General features: G+C 45.6%; 4 protein-coding genes and 1 non-coding gene across 5 annotated transcripts; 3 read left to right on the top strand and 2 right to left on the bottom strand.

The window, feature by feature from the left end:
* LOC8081924 (DNA-3-methyladenine glycosylase) lies at positions 1,336-3,733 on the top strand. Its single transcript, XM_002454595.2, has 6 exons — positions 1,336-1,751; positions 1,973-2,044; positions 2,144-2,267; positions 2,953-3,023; positions 3,153-3,210; positions 3,311-3,733. Exons 1-6 carry the CDS (start codon positions 1,449-1,451, stop codon positions 3,472-3,474), a joined length of 792 nt encoding a protein of 263 aa, XP_002454640.1. The 5' UTR covers positions 1,336-1,448; the 3' UTR covers positions 3,475-3,733.
* TRNAS-GCU lies at positions 4,001-4,082 on the bottom strand. The gene has a single exon. It is a non-coding gene; the product is annotated as a tRNA-Ser (tRNA).
* LOC8081923 lies at positions 5,428-6,163 on the top strand. The gene has a single exon (XM_002454594.2). It carries the CDS (start codon positions 5,703-5,705, stop codon positions 6,006-6,008), a length of 306 nt encoding a protein of 101 aa, XP_002454639.1. The 5' UTR covers positions 5,428-5,702; the 3' UTR covers positions 6,009-6,163.
* Positions 7,740-9,113, bottom strand: LOC110434338 (thioredoxin-like 3-1, chloroplastic). Its single transcript, XM_021458199.1, has 5 exons — positions 8,794-9,113; positions 8,504-8,575; positions 8,243-8,309; positions 8,096-8,113; positions 7,740-7,961 (listed from the first exon to the last, which is right to left on the bottom strand). Exons 1-5 carry the CDS (start codon positions 9,111-9,113, stop codon positions 7,863-7,865), a joined length of 576 nt encoding a protein of 191 aa, XP_021313874.1. The 3' UTR covers positions 7,740-7,862.
* LOC8081922 (protein trichome birefringence-like 1) lies at positions 13,518-16,813 on the top strand. The gene is made up of 5 exons (XM_002454593.2): positions 13,518-14,980; positions 15,138-15,330; positions 15,431-15,627; positions 15,741-15,899; positions 15,990-16,813. The coding sequence occupies exons 1-5, from the start codon at positions 13,671-13,673 to the stop codon at positions 16,330-16,332; spliced, it is 2,202 nt and encodes a 733-aa protein (XP_002454638.1). The 5' UTR covers positions 13,518-13,670; the 3' UTR covers positions 16,333-16,813.

Here is a 16,813-nt window from a genome sequence, read left to right as displayed (position 1 = left end):
ATTTACTAAAAAATTGACCAAATGTAAAGTATTTTAACTGACACGTATATTATAGTTGTATTCTTTTGGGGATATAGGTAATTAGATATCAAGAAAGCTAGTTGATTGGTGTCGTACGGCCACTAAATATCCGGCCGGCACCCTCCTGTTTTCCTTGAAAAAAGAAAAAGAAAAAGATGAAGAAACATTCGGAGCCAGACTTTGAATTGAATCAAATAGTTGTTGATAATCAGAGTTGATGGACGAGTCCTGTGGCAAACTTGTACCCGTGAAATTGTGTTTGGGATTGCTCTGCTTCTGTTTTTCCAGCTTTATTATATGAGTTTTATTATGGAGCAGCTTTATCGTAGAGTTTGTGAGGTAGGTGGTACTGTTTGACACACAGCTCTGCTTCAGCTCCATAAATAGTTTGTTTTCATGAAAATGATCCATTATATCTTTGGTTAGAATTGATCTTGATTTTTCTGAGAAAAATAGAAAACAAATGATAGAATATTAATAGAGGCCATAATTCAAATATAAAAAATTATCCCATAAATTCTAAATGATAGAAAATTAAACAAAGGCTATAACTCGAATATAAATACTTATCCATAGGTAAGCATAACAACTGCGAATTCTAGCCCCAAGGAATGCATCCATAGTAGAAGCGTTGGGGAAAATATCCGTGATTAATGAATGATAAGATGGGTAATTATCTCAGAACTCTATGTGAAGGTATAAAATTCAAAACTAAAATACCTCTAGAAAAAATATAAAGTTGACTTCTAGCTTTATGTTTTTTTTGAGTGGAGTTCATGGAGTTAGAAGTGTTTGGCAGCATAGAGGTCTCTTAAATCTACTCATGCTCGAGTACAACTGCTCATCGTCAACACTCAACCGCAACTACACTAATGTGCTAAGCACGTAATAAGCTTATCCACCAACTCCTACCAATATCAAAGTAGTCTTTTGTAACACTTGTTTTTAGTCGTTGACATCGTTTCCATGAAACTCTACTTCATCGATCGCATATTCGCATTGTCAAACATGATCGGGTCAGCAACCTTACGCGCATTCGCTTCATTAGTTTGACTTTGGCATCCTTCCGTTCCATCTCCACCGTCAACTCCACGCACCCCTTGCCCTTGCCCTGTCGAGCACTGAGGCCTTGTTTAGTTCCAAAATTTTTTGGGAAATCGACACTGTAGCACTTTCGTTTGTATTTGACAAATATTGTCTAATTATTGACTAACTAGGCTCAAAAGATTCATCTTATCAATTCCGACCAAACTGTACAATTAGTTTTAATTTTCGTCTATATTTAATACATCATGCATGCGTCTAAAGATTCGATGTGACGGAAAATATGAAAAATTTTGCAAAATTTTCTGGGAACTAAACAAGGCCTGAAGCGCCGCAAGCCCCACCTCTCGCCGCCGACAAACGGCACCGGCGAGCCATCGCCGATGACCACCTCTGGCGCGCCCAAGCCCCCAGGCTTCAAGCGCTCCTCGCCCAGGAAGAAGTCGCGGCTCAGAAGCCGCCGCGTCGCCGCCGGAGACGGAGAGGGCAAGGCCGAGGCCGAGGCGGCGGGGACCCCGGCGTTGGCGAGGGCATTGCTTCCCCACGCATCGGTGGAGTTGGACGCGGTGCCGCCTGTTGGGTGCACATTGCCGCGAGACTTCTTCGAGGTGGATGCGCTCGACCTCGGCCCCCGCCTCCTCGGCAAGCTCCTGCGCCGCGACGAGGTCGTCCTCCGCATCACCGAGGTCTTCTTCTTCTTCTTCAGAAGTCTCGCGTCTTTTCATACGAATCGAGATTATCGTACTCTGTTACAATACGAGTAGCTTCCAAGCTCAATTTCACTGAACATGTTAGCGTCTATCTTTGTTTGGCAAAATGGCGAAATGCTCTTCTTCTCTGTGATGCTAAGCTAATCGAAAACACCATGTTATGGTATTCGGTACTCTGAACTTCCCTGAAATTTCAGGTGGAGGCCTACAGGCCAAATGATTCCGCATGCCATGGCCGGTTCGGCATCACAGCAAGGACTGCTCCAGTGGTAGGATCAGTGCTTCCTTGCATTGTTCTTTCTGCTCAAGGCAAATTTGGGGCTTTGTAGCATGAGTATGAGCTAAAATCTGTGCTCCTCTGTGTGTAGTTTGGACCGGGAGGCCATGCATATGTATATCTGTGCTATGGACTCCACATGATGCTCAATGTTGTTGCCGATATAGAGGGTGTTGGTGCTGCTGTTTTGATCCGGTCATGTTCTCCAGTTAGCGGTATGCATTGTTCATCAGCAAACTTTTCTCACAACTTGGATAAAGAGTGAATATCTCTATGTGGATTCTGCTAGGATCATAAGATATAGCATAATTACTGTGTGACATAAACAGTCTGAAAATTGCAGCTGAATGGAACATGTTCGGTTAATGCTGGACTTGGTCATGCATCTTGCTTTGTTTTTGTTTATATCCAAACTAAATTGCTCTGTTCAACAGATGCACCTTTGCAACCTGTGACAAAGATTTTGTACTAACTTTAAACTTTTTTTTGTACAACTAGATAATTATATGTGATCAAGAGAAATATAGGACGTGTTGAGCGATTTTACCCACATATCTCCACAACAATTTATTCTCCATGTTGCTTCCAATTTGAGGCAGAAAAGTAAAATAAATCTCTTTGATTGGCAACTAGAGCACGACCTTTGTCTTAAATTCCAATTCTACTAACTGAACCACATGCCCCTGCTTGGAGTTCCCTTATCCTGCTATCAGAAGGTCTTTAAGCTCGATGTGACAACATCAATCAGTTTCCTGAAATATCTGTAGTTCTTGTAGTTCCCCTATCTGTCAGTTAAACGATTTTTCTGTAGTTTCAGTGTTTCTTTGCATTGTCAATGTAATTGTATAACATAGGAGTATTTCAAATCGGACTTGTATCAATTTCTTGAAACTGTTTCAGGTCTTGCAACTATTCAGCAGCGCAGAGGTCAACAAACAGAGAAACCAATCCTACTTACAGGACCAGGAAAGGTAGGTTTTTTTTACTTACAGGACCAGATTCTTGTTTTCACTGTTTTTTTAAAGGTTTCTTGTTTTCACTGTTCCAGCACAGCTGTGTTAGCATTATAAAAAATTAAAATTTCTGTTCACCGTATTCAGGTTGGACAGGCTCTGGGCCTATCCACTGATTGGTCGAACCATCCTCTCTACACACCTGGTATGCTTGCTTGACTGACCTTCACCACGACCTGAAACTGCTGGCTGATTTATCCATTTTCACCCTAGCGATGGCATTGTTTTTGTCCTCAATCTTTCAGGTGGTTTGGAGGTATTGGACGGGCCAGAGCCTGAGAGCATTTTGGTTGGTCCCCGCGTCGGCATCGATTATGCATCCCCCGAGCATGTCGCTGCGCCGTGGAGGTTCGCCATTGCCGGCACGCCGTGGATCAGCGCCCCAAAAAATACACTCCGGGCACGCTGAGGACCTGGCATAGCACGGGAAGGGAAGCATGAGGATGAACTGAGCAATGCCTGAATAAGAAACCGCTCGAGTCCCCTTTCCACCCAACCCGAATTGACATGTGTTTGTATTTGCTAGACACTTCGTAGTGCTGCCTATAACTGGCTCTTGTAAATGTATCGCTGTCTTTATTATTTCGTACGTACAAGTATTACAGAAAGCAGCAAAAGACTCCGCTCTTCAGCCAGGATGAAAGGGGCCTTCCTCTGTTTTATTCTCATCTCTTCTCTTCTTCTCTTGTTCTCTTTTTTTTTTTCCACGAAATGGAAGAGAAGCTCAGGCTCAGCCTGGGGCTCCAGTGCACGGGAGGAATGGAAGCGGGCGCGCGTCAGGCCCAATTTTCAAGTCTGTAGTGGTAGGACAAAAATGGGAGTGGGAAAAAAAATGAAAAAATGGGAGTGGGAAAAAAATGAAAATGAAAAAAAAGAAGACGACGCCTGAGACAAAAATGGGAGTGGGAAAAAAATGAAAATGAAAAAAAAGAAGACGACGCCTGAGAGATTCGAACTCTCGCGGGGACACCCCATGTACTTAGCAGGCACACGCCTTAACCACTCGGCCAAAGCGTCGTTTTGTGATAGCACAGCAGAATCATTAATAAAAAAGGTATTGTAGATAACATCAGCATACTACATCTTAAAGCTGATCGAAACCCGTCTACCGACCATTTTTCACATGTCTCACGTGACCGTGATGTTATCTCCTTGCTCCGATGGTGGAGGCGCACGCAACGGATCGAGCCACCACTTTGCAGTTGCAGCGCTATGTTTCTGGCGGCATCTCCTTGCGACAAGTCAAGCTATCAATCGCCGCCGCATGGGGGCATGGCCCGCCCGCCACCGCAACACAGTTCGGGCGCCGGCACGTTTGCTCGGCTTGCAAACCGCGTGAGGCTGGCCGTCCGCCGAACGCGCACGGGTTACCCGGACGACGGGCTTGATCGGTCGAGCTGGCGTCTCCACTCTCCAGGTCTCCAGGCAGGCAAGCCGGTGCCACCGTGTGTGCCGGTGAGGCTCTACTATAATATTTCTTGGACAGGGGCAGGGCTGCCAGGGCAGAGGAGACGAGGCCACACGTTGTTGCTGCTGTCACCCGTTGAAAACCCAAGGAGGCACATCCGCACATGGAATGGAATCGAATTGTCAAGTCCAAGACTCCAAGAACGTTCCTTCTCGATTCTTTTTGTCACAATTGGGGTATCTCGAAGGCGAGCGTTTGTTGGAATTTGGAACATCGCGTCGATCCATGGACCGATGCAGCCAGCAGGGTTCTAGTGGGACAAAGATGGGTCTTGTGTTTCCGGATGGTCTTGTTATGAATCGTCATCTCGAGTCGTTTTCTTTCTGGATGGACGTCGTTGGTCAAATCAGTTAATCATGTGATAAAAAGAGAAATCAGTTAACCAAAGGCTCCTGGTTGTCACTGCGGCGACAATGAGGAGTCAGTCACGAGCCACGACCCAAGAAAGAAAGGTCAATGATGATGATGATGATGATGCAGTCTTAACCTTCTCTCTTACTAGTGAGTATGAGTATTATAATAGCAAACCGTGACGCGGTAAGTCATCGAAGATTTAGCTAGCCAATCGAAGCCTTGCGCCCAAAGCCATGTGCTTAATCCGTTTGGTTACGTGTCTAACAGCTTCCAAGACAGCGACTGCTCCGGAAAGGGGTCGATCACACAATCACGTGCTACGCCTATCGTCTAGCTGGAGAATAAGGATGCCACATCACCCCTCACCTCCTTGTCATTTTCAGCAGCGCGCACACTTTGACACATGCCCCGGACCCCAGGTCAAACCGTCAAACTGGCCAGCTGCTCCTGTCCTGCTCCGATAAACAGAAAACGTGAACAGTCACGAACAGAGACTTGTTCTTCCTTGCAAACCAAAGCAAACCAAATCACCGCACGGAAGATACCTACGAAACCCACACCACTTCACCGCTTTGCGTGTACGGCCACGACAAAACAACTCGCGATGGCGGCTGCAAACGCTGCAAGAGCACATGCTGCAATGCAAACTCACAAGCCACCCGGCCGCTGCCGCAGCCGCTCTATAAAAGCAAGCGAGCAGGCGAAGACTAGCGATACCTGATCTCCCCTGCATCTCACCGATCGCATCCGCCTCTCCACACGCATCTCCCTCTCCACCTTGCCAGCATCCGCGCGCGCGCGCATCTCTCCACGCCATGGACGGGTCGGCGTTCCTGTCGCTGTCGCCGGAGCTCCGCGACGCGCTCGCCAAGGTGGCCGTGTTCGTGCTCGTCCAGGGGCTGGTCTACCTCATCCTCCGCAGCTCCTCCGACGTCTTCTCCAAGGACGGCGGCGGGCTCAGGTCCCTCAGCTTCCGCCCCATGCGCTCCATGAGCGTCAGGCGCGTGCTGGCTCCGCTCTCTGACGTCCCCGTCGGCACCGACGAGCCCTCGCCTTCGCCGTCGTGGTCCATGTCGCCCGCCGCGTCGTCGTCGCGCCGCAGGGCTGCCCGCGAGGATTGAAATGGCCGCAACTTCTGGGTCTGGGCACCTTGGAATCGGAGGTAGTTTATTTGGTCGTTCTGGATTGTAATTGGTTTGTTATTGTGGATGGAAATGGTATTTGAGTTCCTATATGTAAGTAAGGCCTTGTTTAGTTCCCAAAAAATTTTGCAAAATTTTTCAGATTCCCCGTCACATCGAATCTTTAGACACATGCATGAAGTACTAAATATAGACAAAAATAAAAACTAATTGCACAGTTTGGTCGGAATTGACGAGACAAATCTTTTGAGCCTAGTTAGTCCATGATTGGACAATATTTGTCAAATACAAACGAAAGAGCTACAGTGTCCATTTTGCAAAATATTTTGGAACTAAACAAGGCCTTAGGTGAAGGCGAGGGCGATGGAACTAAACAAGCTGTAGAGTGGATGGACTCTTGTACATATATCGATTGAACAGAATTGGAAAGACTGGATTATTTGATTCTTTATTATAACAACATGTCAAAATCTCTTTCTTCCTGTGAATATACAAGTACTACCTGTTGCCTCTTGCTGGGAAATGAGTCAGAAGAGCAATAAAATTACAAGACTGGATAGACTTGAGCAGCTATGATATGACAAGGACGTGAAAATTCAGCATATTGACCACTACAAACTTTATAATAACTGAGGAGATTGTCACAAATCTCTTTATATCAATCGAACGGTTCAAGGTATTTAGTCACTTGCTGTTCTTCATCACAAATTCACAAGCCATGCCTTTCCTATTAATTTTCTTTCTATTCTCCATCCTTGCATAACTGAATATAAATGTCTTCCTTACTTTCTTGTGCTGGGATCAAAATTCATCTAGTTCCAACATATAAAAAAGAGAACTGAACAAAATACAGTATGATCAATACTGGGCATTTTTCTCAAGGTAGAAGCCATGATGGACCATATGATACACACAGAAAGAAGGATTAGATAATTCAAGATACTCTCTCTCCATCCTGATTCCTGAAATAGAGTATATCCTATGAATTTTACTTCCTTTGTTGTTACAATTGTAAGCGTTTTAGCTTTGTCATCGGTCAAACTTCTTTATCTTTGACCAAGTTTATATAAAAGGGCACAAAAGACAGTAACACCAAACAAGATTCATTAAATACACCATGAAATGCATTTTGTTATTGTAGATGTTTGAATTTTACTCCCTTTGTTGTTACAATTCTAAGCCATTTTAGCTTTGTCATAGGTCAAACTTCTTTATCTTTGACCAAGTTTATATAAAAGGGCACAAACAACTATAACAACAAACAAGATTCATAAAATACACCATGAAATGTATTTTGTTATTGTAGATGTTAATATATTTCCAATAAACTTGGTCAAAATTAGACAAGTTTGGCTTAGGAGAAAACTAAAATTGGTTTATTGTTTAATTTGAAAGGGAGGGAGTAGCACATTATGTTATAAAGCAAATGAGGCATTTAACCTCCCTGGATCATTTCGAGGTAATGTGATTACCGTATTTAGGTTGGTGATAGTAGTAGTTAGTAGGCATGTGAGTGCTTCCCTTTTTTAAGTTAACTAGGGGTTACTTCTCATAATCTGCCTTATAACTTAGGAACAATTGTAAATGTTTAAATATCTTCATATTTCAGGTAAAATTTGGTTATTCCAACATGATTGCTCTATCTGTGTCCAAGTCAAAATATTGTACTGTTACCAGGATTCAGTTGGGAGCCCAAAAGAGTCTTAAGGCTATGATAAGGAGCTGAAATATGGTTTTATTGATTTGATTTCAGCTTAGTATATGAAGAGATCGTCTGATGTCTCTATTTACATTAAACGAAGTACAATACCCATTGCATAACTTGGGTGTTAGTCACTTGTTCTGCTGGATCATTTCTCTAACCTCATCCATCACAAGCCAAGCTTTGTGGCCTCCTATTACTTCTGCTTTCCACTCCCCATCCTTCCATAGCTGGATATGATTATATGAATGCATAGTTTAAGATCAACGTTTTTCTAGTTCCAATCATATAGGAATAGGAATGAATTGACGGTTTCTTCAAAAAAAAAAAAGGAATGAATTGACAGAAGAAAGTGCAGTGGCACCTGAATAGTGGGCATTTTCTGAAGGTAGATGTGAAGACCATAGGAAGTGCAGTATGCACACAGAAAGGCAAAGGAGTCAGATTATTTCAGAGTCATTTTGAATCAATTAATATATTGTCAACAATCTCTTAATTTGCCTAAACTTACAGTTACATTCCCTCTTTTCACCACCGCTTGTGGAACTTTATTGACATCAATGAAGTAAAACCTCACTCTGCAACAGAAACGTGATTTAAGCAAATCAATAATACATTTTGTAATCTGAAACGTTTATATCTTTTTTAGAACTCCTTTGTTCAGCGAAATGTCTTCATTAGAACTCGGGATGAGTTTACTTGCTAAAGTATCGACAGGACAGAAATTAAAACTGTGCGAAAATAACATTCAGCTGAGTGAAGTTACACCAACCCAGGATATTCTCCTGCTATCTTCTCCATTCTGGGCATCAGGTAGATGCATTTCCGACACCAGCTAGCCATCCTGCCAGCAATAAACAACATATCAGCTTCTGATAACATATGGTAGCATATCTAATTATAATGGTTTAAGATAATAGCATGCAGATAACGGCGATAAAACATCTCAATTCTACTATAATGACAATCAACATCCGAATCACTGGCCACAGACACACCAGACAAATCAATGGATTTGAGTAATCTATTCAGGTCGGGCAGCATGTGCGATAGCACTCGTACCAGTCGATGATGATGGGCTGGTTGTTCTCGACGGACCACCTGAGCGCGTCGTCGAGCTTCTCCATGCTATCAATCTCCTCCATCTCCACCGGCTTGGACACGTCCCAGAAGTACGCCTCCACCCGGACCTTCCCCTCGCGCTCCCTTCGCCTCCTCCCCGTCCCGCCGCCGTTCCACAGCCACAGCGCCCGTCCGGCCACCCCGCCGCCGCCGACGGTCGAGCAGGCGGCGGCCGCCAGCGAGTGCGGGTGCGGCGCCGCCGCCGCCGCCGCGGCCTCCCGCACGCAGAGCGCGCGCGGGCTCGGCGCGAGGAGCGCCATTGGCTTCCGACTTTCCGTGTACCGGTTCCGGCGGCGGTGATCAGAACTCGGAGGTGATGGAGCTGCGGCGCGGCGTCCTAGTAATTGGTGATGTGGCGGAGCAGAGGACGGGGTGGAGAATATGCGCGGGATCGGAGACGGAGAGCGCCGCGAGGTGGCGACGGGACGGGAGGCGGAGAGTTGATCGAGTTGTTGTGGAATCGGAAGCGGGTGGCTTATCCGGTGACGAGGATCCGTCGCGCAGGAGGCGGGTGGGGTGCGGGCGTGGGGCAAAAGCGTCACCTGCGTCGGCGTCTGGGCCCCGCGGATCGTAAAATATCTCTAGATCTTTTGCATGCGGACTTTTCCCTTCTTATTCTTTTTTTTTTTTGAGAATCGCTTTTCCCCTTTTTTTTTTTTTGTTGGTCGAATCGAGCGCAGCGCGGTCTTGTAATAAGTACAAATGGGCCCTCAGTTTATTCCGTGGGCTGCAGCCCATTCCACCATAGTATTGCGGATTGACACAGGGTCCAAGGCTGCACGCGCGTCTGGAAAAAGAAGCATTCGTGAAAAAAATAAAGGAAATGAATAAACGATTAGTACTGTGGATATCCGGGTGGGCCGGCAAGAGCGCACGCAGCCTGACAGCTCGTCCTCCTGGCCCGTTTGTCACATTGAGCCGATCAGTTGCTTGACCCTTTCCACTCACGGCTGTCCTTGGCACCGTCGGGGAGGGCACAAGGTGCGCGTTTTAGATTTTTTTTTTTCTTTTCCTTTTTCTTCAGCCGTGTCTTGTGTACGAGTACGACCTCAAGTGTCAGCTGTTTGCTGCACTTGCATTTGCATGAAGCCTGCATGGGTTTCCGGGGCACCCGGCGGCATGCATGTGTTCGCTCCTCGCCTTTTTGTACGACTTGTGGTCCCACCTCACGGTAGTAGCAAGATATAAAAGCTCCAAATTAAAGCTACACGCCCTTGCTTAAGGCGTACTCCATGGATCTTCCGAGTACACTTCGCAGCTTTCATGCCTCGTCCATCCGGATCTTTGGGCGGAAAATGCACCTGGCTCTCATCATTACATTGTACTCATGGCGCCAATACCACGTCTGTACGTAGGGCGTATTCATACCATGCAGGAGGTTAATTTATAATTAGATATGGTGACGCGTAATACCTTTTCAGGAAGATCATGGGTGGTACAACGAAATGATTTTGGTTCTAAAAGGAAACGATCGTAGTGTTCATGATGATGCTAAGGTACGGTCCTGTCTCCATCTCCACGCTGCCAGAGAAGAGAATGGTTCCAAACAAGTCCGAACCATTTTCATATGTTTCCTCTGTCCCAAAAACATATAATCTTAAAATGAGTTATGCAATTTTAAATTAAATTATTAAATCGTTTAAAAATACAAACATTTATGATAATGAATAAATATTATTAAATTTGGTGAACTTATCATGACATATATATTTGATATTATTTCTTTCTATAGTTTTGATTCAATTTAAGAAAATCTGACTTGTTCCGAATTTACAATATTTTTTTTGGAATGATGGAAGGACTACATTTTTTTCCATGAGGAAACTTAACATGCCCATTGCTTTCAACTAGATCTCTAGATAAGCCAGAGTGCCCGGCACCGTAGTGATGATTGATGACCAACCTCACCCATCTGCTAGTGGACCTTTTCTCATGCGGCCTGGTCTTCGTGGCAAACATGACAAGTCAAAAGGAGCAGAGAACAGACTGGTCGTTTACCAAAGCAACAAAGAGGAGGGGAGTTGCTAGTGCAGCATCGACACGAGATTATTGGATCCTGTGTGAGCCAACAAGCTAAGGTGAGCTGAGACCTAACTCACTCCCGGCCCTTCTCTTATTACCATCTCCTTGCTTTTCAGATCGAGCCATGTGTTCACAATCACAACACTATCTTCTTTCATGCTAGTGTTTACATGCAGTTCTCCTTCCCTGTAGCTCTGAAATGTGTTAGGCTCACCTTCACTATTTGGCAATCCATCACGGCAACACCTGCACTTTTAGCCGGAATCTTTCTCCCTCTTTTTTGCCGTGTCAATTAGTTATTAGCAGTAGTAGTGTCTAATCTGGACTATGGAGTTGGCATGGATAATATATCTGAATCGGATCATCCGGTCAACCCAGCTAGTTTACCCTAATTCTTTCGGTACGGCCACGGCGCCCTGGACATTATATTATACAGTTATAAAATGCAGTGGCCAGTGCTCTATACACTTTCTAGTTAGGCGGTAATGCAGATCTAGTTGCCTCCTTCGATCAGATTTTGCAACCTGTTGTAGAGGTTTCGGCTTGTGCGGATGGTGCAGCTGCATTGAAATGGCTACTAACTATTGTATTATTATTATCTCTCTGCATGAACCACTGAATTGAAGTAGCTAGCCTTTTATATAATTATGCTAAAAGAAACCAGCTATGACAGATCAGTTCAGATTCAGACCAAACACATAAATCTCATATCCCTGATCGTTCTATTTCACCTAGCTAGTTGGGCCCATATGCGGCGCTATCTAGATAGACATGTGGTCCATGCACCACCCTAAAAATTAACAAATGAGCTTTTGTCGCTCTTTCGAAAAAATAGATGAATTCTCTAAAATCATAAAATTATACATAAATTATTTTATAATTTTGTTTTACATCTAAGATAGACCACTCTTGCTCTAGATCCTAGCTAGGCCAATGTTTGGGACAGTTTGGTGCCTTGCCTTGTGGGGCCTAGCTGCTGAGCAAGGGTTGCCTTACCATTGCGGAGGAGCGAAAATTTGCTCTCACACTGACTGGAGCAAGCTTAATTGCTTAAATAAATCCTACCCGCGTAAGATACGAGGCAAGCTCATTTGAGACTATTAATCATTTGTTCTTGTTTGATTTTTCACTGGGCAAGGTAGTATACTGATCAACAAAAACAAAAACAGACAGCCCCTTGCTCGACGTGTACGTACGGGCAAAGTCACGGAGCAAGCGTTGCTTTGGCAGATGCAGTCCACCAGTTGTTTCTTTAGGAGAGGCTACGCCTACTGTTAGGTGCATGCATGATACGCGCTGCGGCTGTTCTGTTGACTGTTTGGGCCTCAGAATGGCAAATACGCAACGACGTGTGTCGGATTGGGAATGCAACGACGCCAAGCAGTCACAATTCACAATCACAAGACCACAAAGTTGTACGGACCTGGAAGGTAAGGTCGCACTGCGTGCGCGCGGGGGAGTACTGACGTGTGCCGGTCAAACAGTCAAAGAGCACTTGGCTGTTTGGATGAGACAGTGATATATAGGTTCCCTAAGAGAAGGTATGACAATAGTATGGCACGGGCGCTATCAAGCAGAGCACTATTAGACACGATATTATTAAGATGTTGTTTGAATTTGAAGGCATTATCCATTATGAGAATCGGATAAAAAGAATCTCAACAGTTTTATTTGATTTCCATATTCTAAAATTTTTTGAGTTAAAATCCCTCTAGAATCTAGCCCGTTTGGGTAAAATACTAGCAGGTTGTGGGATTTTTTTTCTCCAAATCCGGAGGATTCAAACGAGGCCTAAGCACAATGTCTTATTGGTGCCATGCCGACATCTTAGGCATTGTTTAGTTCCCGAAGTGAAAAAATTTCGTGACACTGTAGCACTTTCGTTTGTTTGTAGTAATTATTGTCCAACTATGGACTAACTAGGCTAAAAAGATTCGTCTCGTCAATTTCGATCTAACTGTGCAATTAGTTTTTATTTTTATTTATATTTAATACTCCATGCATGCGTCTAAAGATTCCATATGACGGAAAATCTTGAAAAAAATTTGTGTTTTTGGGTGGAAGTAAACAAGGCCTTAGCCTAGGCACTAGGCACTAGTCAGACACTGCAGTCTCTTATCTGTGTCATGCAGGTACAGCGGTACTGTGTGCATGTTCAACTGTGACCAAATAGATATAAACAATATTAATATTAACAGTGCATAATTAATACATTATATAAATCACTAAAATATATTTTTATATAAATTTAGTTAGAGATACAAATTTTGTTAAAATATTTTATAAATCTAATTTAATTTTAAAATTTTTAACTGAGCTAGGTTTTTTTTTGAGACGGAGTAGTAGTTTCACGAGACCATACCAAAAGCCTCTCAGACCTCCACCACCTTCGTACACAAGACCCGTAAGATTTTACGAAAATGTTGAAATTATTTGGTTCGTTGCACCATTGTCGGCTCTACCACCTCTCTTATTAAAACCAAACTAGACTTTTTTTTAAAAAAAAAGAAAAAAGTAAAACAACAAATAACATACTCCTAGGTTGTTAGTTTTACTTCCAACAAGCATCACGCCGACGCCGCCTCAACTGCCTCCTACAAAAGCCTTTACAGTAACAGATCGATCGCTCCCCAGCACGGCCACGGCGGTCTCGCTCGCCCTCCTCGCTTCTTCCCACACCGGCCGGCACCGCCTGCGCCTCCTCTGCCCCGCCGCGTGCCGCCTCGCCTTCCCTAATAAACCCTAACAAACTCTCGCCGCGCCCGCTCGCTCGCCCGCCTTCGCACGCCAACCGGATGAAGGGCGCGTGGAAGCAGAGCGGCGTGGCGGCCGTGGCCGACCACCTCGGCCACCTCGGCGGAGCAGGGCTCGTCGGGCGGACGCGTCCCGTCAGGCTCTGCCTCTACGGCCTCGCGCTCACCTTCGCCGGGTTCGCGGTCTTCCTCTGTTTCGCGCCCACCCTCCCCGTGCCGCCCCCAGCCTCGTCGCCGGCCGCGGCGTGGTTCGACGGCCTGATCGCCTCCGCGTCTCCGTACCGCACGCAGGTCTCGGGCTTCCTCTCGTCCCTGTTCCCCGCCAACTCCTCCTCCACGGTGCCTCCTGCTCCTGGTGGCGTCGCGCCGAGGCGTGCCGGGCCGAGCGGCGGCGGGTTCGCGGCGAGCGGTTCCCGAGGCAATGGCTCCATCGCGGCTCGACCCCGCGAGGAGCAGTTGGGAAGCGGAGGTGGAGTTCCGCCCAGCAGCGTAGGCGCAGGAGCAGGCGAAGCTCCCAGCGGCAAGGAAGCGCCAGTTCCTGGGGCTGCTACTGCGGCGGTGCCGAGCGGGGGGCCGCCCGATGATCATGCGCGAGGCGGTGCCGAGGCCAAACATTCCGCCGCGAGTGCCGCTGCCGAGGCGAAGGGTGAGCCTCGACCTGGACTCCCGAGTGGTGGTTCAGCCCAGAACGGCACGTTGGCGAAAGGAGGCGTGTCTGTTCGGATCAACGGCTCCGACGCCAACGCGAGTTCCGTGGATGCCGGAGATGGCAATGGGATGAGAGCGAGTGCAAGGAATGCTGCCGGCTCCACGCACCAATTGGGAAGCGGGACTGCAGCTTTAGGCAACGGCACTGCTGTTGCAGTCATTAATCAGACTGCGAGTGCAGTTGCAGAGGCCATGGACGGCAATGGAAGAGCAGCTGCAGGCAACAACCAGACCGTCCTAATTCAGGCTTCAGCAGGTAACAAGAACCAGAGTTCAGCTGCTTCAAATGGAAGTCATAGCAGTCCAGCCAATAAGCAGAATGAATCAACTGCTAGTCCTCAGGGGAGCACTAGTCCGGTGAAAGATCAATCTGCACGAGGGGCCATCCCAATAGCCAGAAACAACAGTGTTGTGCCGGTGAAAGCAGATGCTAATGCCGGTCGGCGCATGAAGGTTGATTGGATTGAGAACATGGCCAGCTGCGATATGTTCTACGGGAATTGGGTCCGAGATGACTCGTATCCTCTGTATCCTGCGGGATCATGTCCTCACGTCGATGAGTCCTTCAACTGCCACCTCAACGGCCGGCCTGACAAAGATTACGAGAGGCTCCGGTGGCAACCCAGCGGATGCAGAATCCCAAGGTGAGAAAAGTTTACTTCAACAACTGTGCGGTTTTGGTGAATTCAATACTAGTTATAGTTAGTTATTGGCGTGTGATAGATACAGTTCCGTGTTGCTTTTTGAAAGTTAGTTCTGTGATGCTTTTTTTGAAAGTTAGTTCTGTGTTGCTTATGTTAGATTGAACCCAACTGATATGTTGGAGAGGCTGAGGGGGAAGAGGCTGGTGTTTGTCGGTGATTCGCTCAACAGGAACATGTGGGAATCCCTGATTTGTATCTTGAGGAATTCTGTCAAAGACAAGAGTAAGGTTTTTGAGGTATCCGGCAGGAGCCAATTCAGGGCTGAGGGCTCCTACTCTTTCTTGTTCCAGGTAGATATGCCTTATTCCAATTTCTGTTATCTGTCGCTTTCTACTAGTTTCATCAACTAGAACAAACTCTTACGCGCAAACATGCTGTTGTTTTATGTAGGACTACAATTGCAGTGTGGAGTTCTTCCGCTCCCCTTTCCTTGTTCAGGAATGGGAGATGCCAATCAGCAATGGAAAGGGTACCAGGGAAACTCTCAGGCTTGACATTATTGATTCAGCGTTTCCAAGATACAAGAACGCAGATATCGTTATCTTCAACACTGGTCACTGGTGGACGCATGACAAAACTTCTCTAGGGTGAGCAAAACAATGCCCTGCCTGATTCACTGAAGATCGGCAGTTCATACATCCTGCGTTTCATTTGCCCTTTAATGTTCTGATTTTTTTTTAAAAAAAAAAATGTGCCACAGGAAAGATTACTATCAAGAGGGCGACCGCGTGTACAGTGAGCTGGATGTCCATGATGCCTTTCGGAGAGCTCTCAACACCTGGGCCAAGTGGGTTGATTCCAATGTAAACCCCAAGAAAACCACTGTGTTTTTCAGAGGCTACTCAGCATCCCATTTCAGGTATGCAAAAAGCTTTTTCTGAACCTCTGCATTTTCAGCATGATGTGCTCTATGACTTACTGATGTTCACTAACTGTCTCTGTTATGCAGTGGGGGTCAATGGAATTCAGGCGGCAGTTGTGACAAGGAAACAGAGCCAATAATGAATGACCAGTACCTCACGCCATACCCAACAAAGATGAGCATTTTGGAGGAGGTGCTCCATGGGATGAAAACACCCGTTGTGTACCTGAACATAACAAGGATGACTGACTACAGGAAGGAGGCTCACCCTTCAGTCTACCGCAAGCAGAAGTTGACTGAAGAGGAAAGAAAATCGCCTGAGCTATACCAGGACTGCAGCCACTGGTGCCTTCCTGGAGTACCGGACTCCTGGAACGAGCTTCTCTACGCACAGATTTTGCTGAAACAGCAGCATACGATGCAACAATAAAGGCAAGTGTGGACTTGTTCTTGTACATGAACTGTTGTAGTCAGACGTCAAGTTCATAGGATAAAAAAATCTACATGAATCGGTCAAAGGAAATCTTATACAAGTGAGACCAAGGATTTTTGGAATCCTTGCATAGAGTAAAGCAGGCAGTTAGTCAGATCTCTAGCTCTGAATAACAACACGAAATCTGTATAGGCTCAATAGGATTATATGATGTAAACTTCATGTCTAGTTAGCATAAAAATAATAAGAAAAAAAAAGAGAGAATAGATAGTTCATTAGAGGACATAGGAGGATCTTCTTGTTTTGTGAGACTTTTGTCTGTCTGTATAGTGATATAGTAATCTGAATTCATTTTCGTATACTTTCTGAATAATATGAAGAGTGGTTGCAGTTGACATCTGTATGTCTCCCAGTGGAGCCCGACTGAAGATTTCAGTGAGGCTGTCATTTGTCAGATATATATACGTCTATTTACCAA

This window comes from Sorghum bicolor, chromosome 4, assembly GCF_000003195.3.
Source record: "Sorghum bicolor cultivar BTx623 chromosome 4, Sorghum_bicolor_NCBIv3, whole genome shotgun sequence".
In the NCBI taxonomy this organism is placed as follows: domain Eukaryota; kingdom Viridiplantae; phylum Streptophyta; class Magnoliopsida; order Poales; family Poaceae; genus Sorghum; species Sorghum bicolor.
This window is presented reverse-complemented; position numbering and strand designations above follow the sequence as displayed.

Bases quoted from the DNA above. Each gene is read 5' to 3' on its own strand.
- LOC8081924 (XM_002454595.2), top strand. From the start codon at position 1,449: ATGACCACCTCTGGCGCGCCCAAGCCCCCAGGCTTCAAGCGCTCCTCG. The intron at 1,752-1,972 runs GTCTTCTTCTTC...CTGAAATTTCAG, and splicing joins TCGTCCTCCGCATCACCGAG to GTGGAGGCCTACAGGCCAAA. The intron at 3,024-3,152 runs GTAGGTTTTTTT...CACCGTATTCAG, and splicing joins TACTTACAGGACCAGGAAAG to GTTGGACAGGCTCTGGGCCT.
- LOC8081923 (XM_002454594.2), top strand. From the start codon at position 5,703: ATGGACGGGTCGGCGTTCCTGTCGCTGTCGCCGGAGCTCCGCGACGCG.
- LOC110434338 (XM_021458199.1), bottom strand. From the start codon at position 9,113: ATGGCGCTCCTCGCGCCGAGCCCGCGCGCGCTCTGCGTGCGGGAGGCC. The intron at 8,576-8,793 runs GTACGAGTGCTA...TATTGCTGGCAG, and splicing joins CAGCCCATCATCATCGACTG to GATGGCTAGCTGGTGTCGGA. The intron at 8,310-8,503 runs GTTGGTGTAACT...TTTCTGTTGCAG, and splicing joins ATAGCAGGAGAATATCCTGG to AGTGAGGTTTTACTTCATTG.
- LOC8081922 (XM_002454593.2), top strand. From the start codon at position 13,671: ATGAAGGGCGCGTGGAAGCAGAGCGGCGTGGCGGCCGTGGCCGACCAC. The intron at 15,628-15,740 runs GTGAGCAAAACA...AATGTGCCACAG, and splicing joins CATGACAAAACTTCTCTAGG to GAAAGATTACTATCAAGAGG. The intron at 15,900-15,989 runs GTATGCAAAAAG...TCTGTTATGCAG, and splicing joins TACTCAGCATCCCATTTCAG to TGGGGGTCAATGGAATTCAG.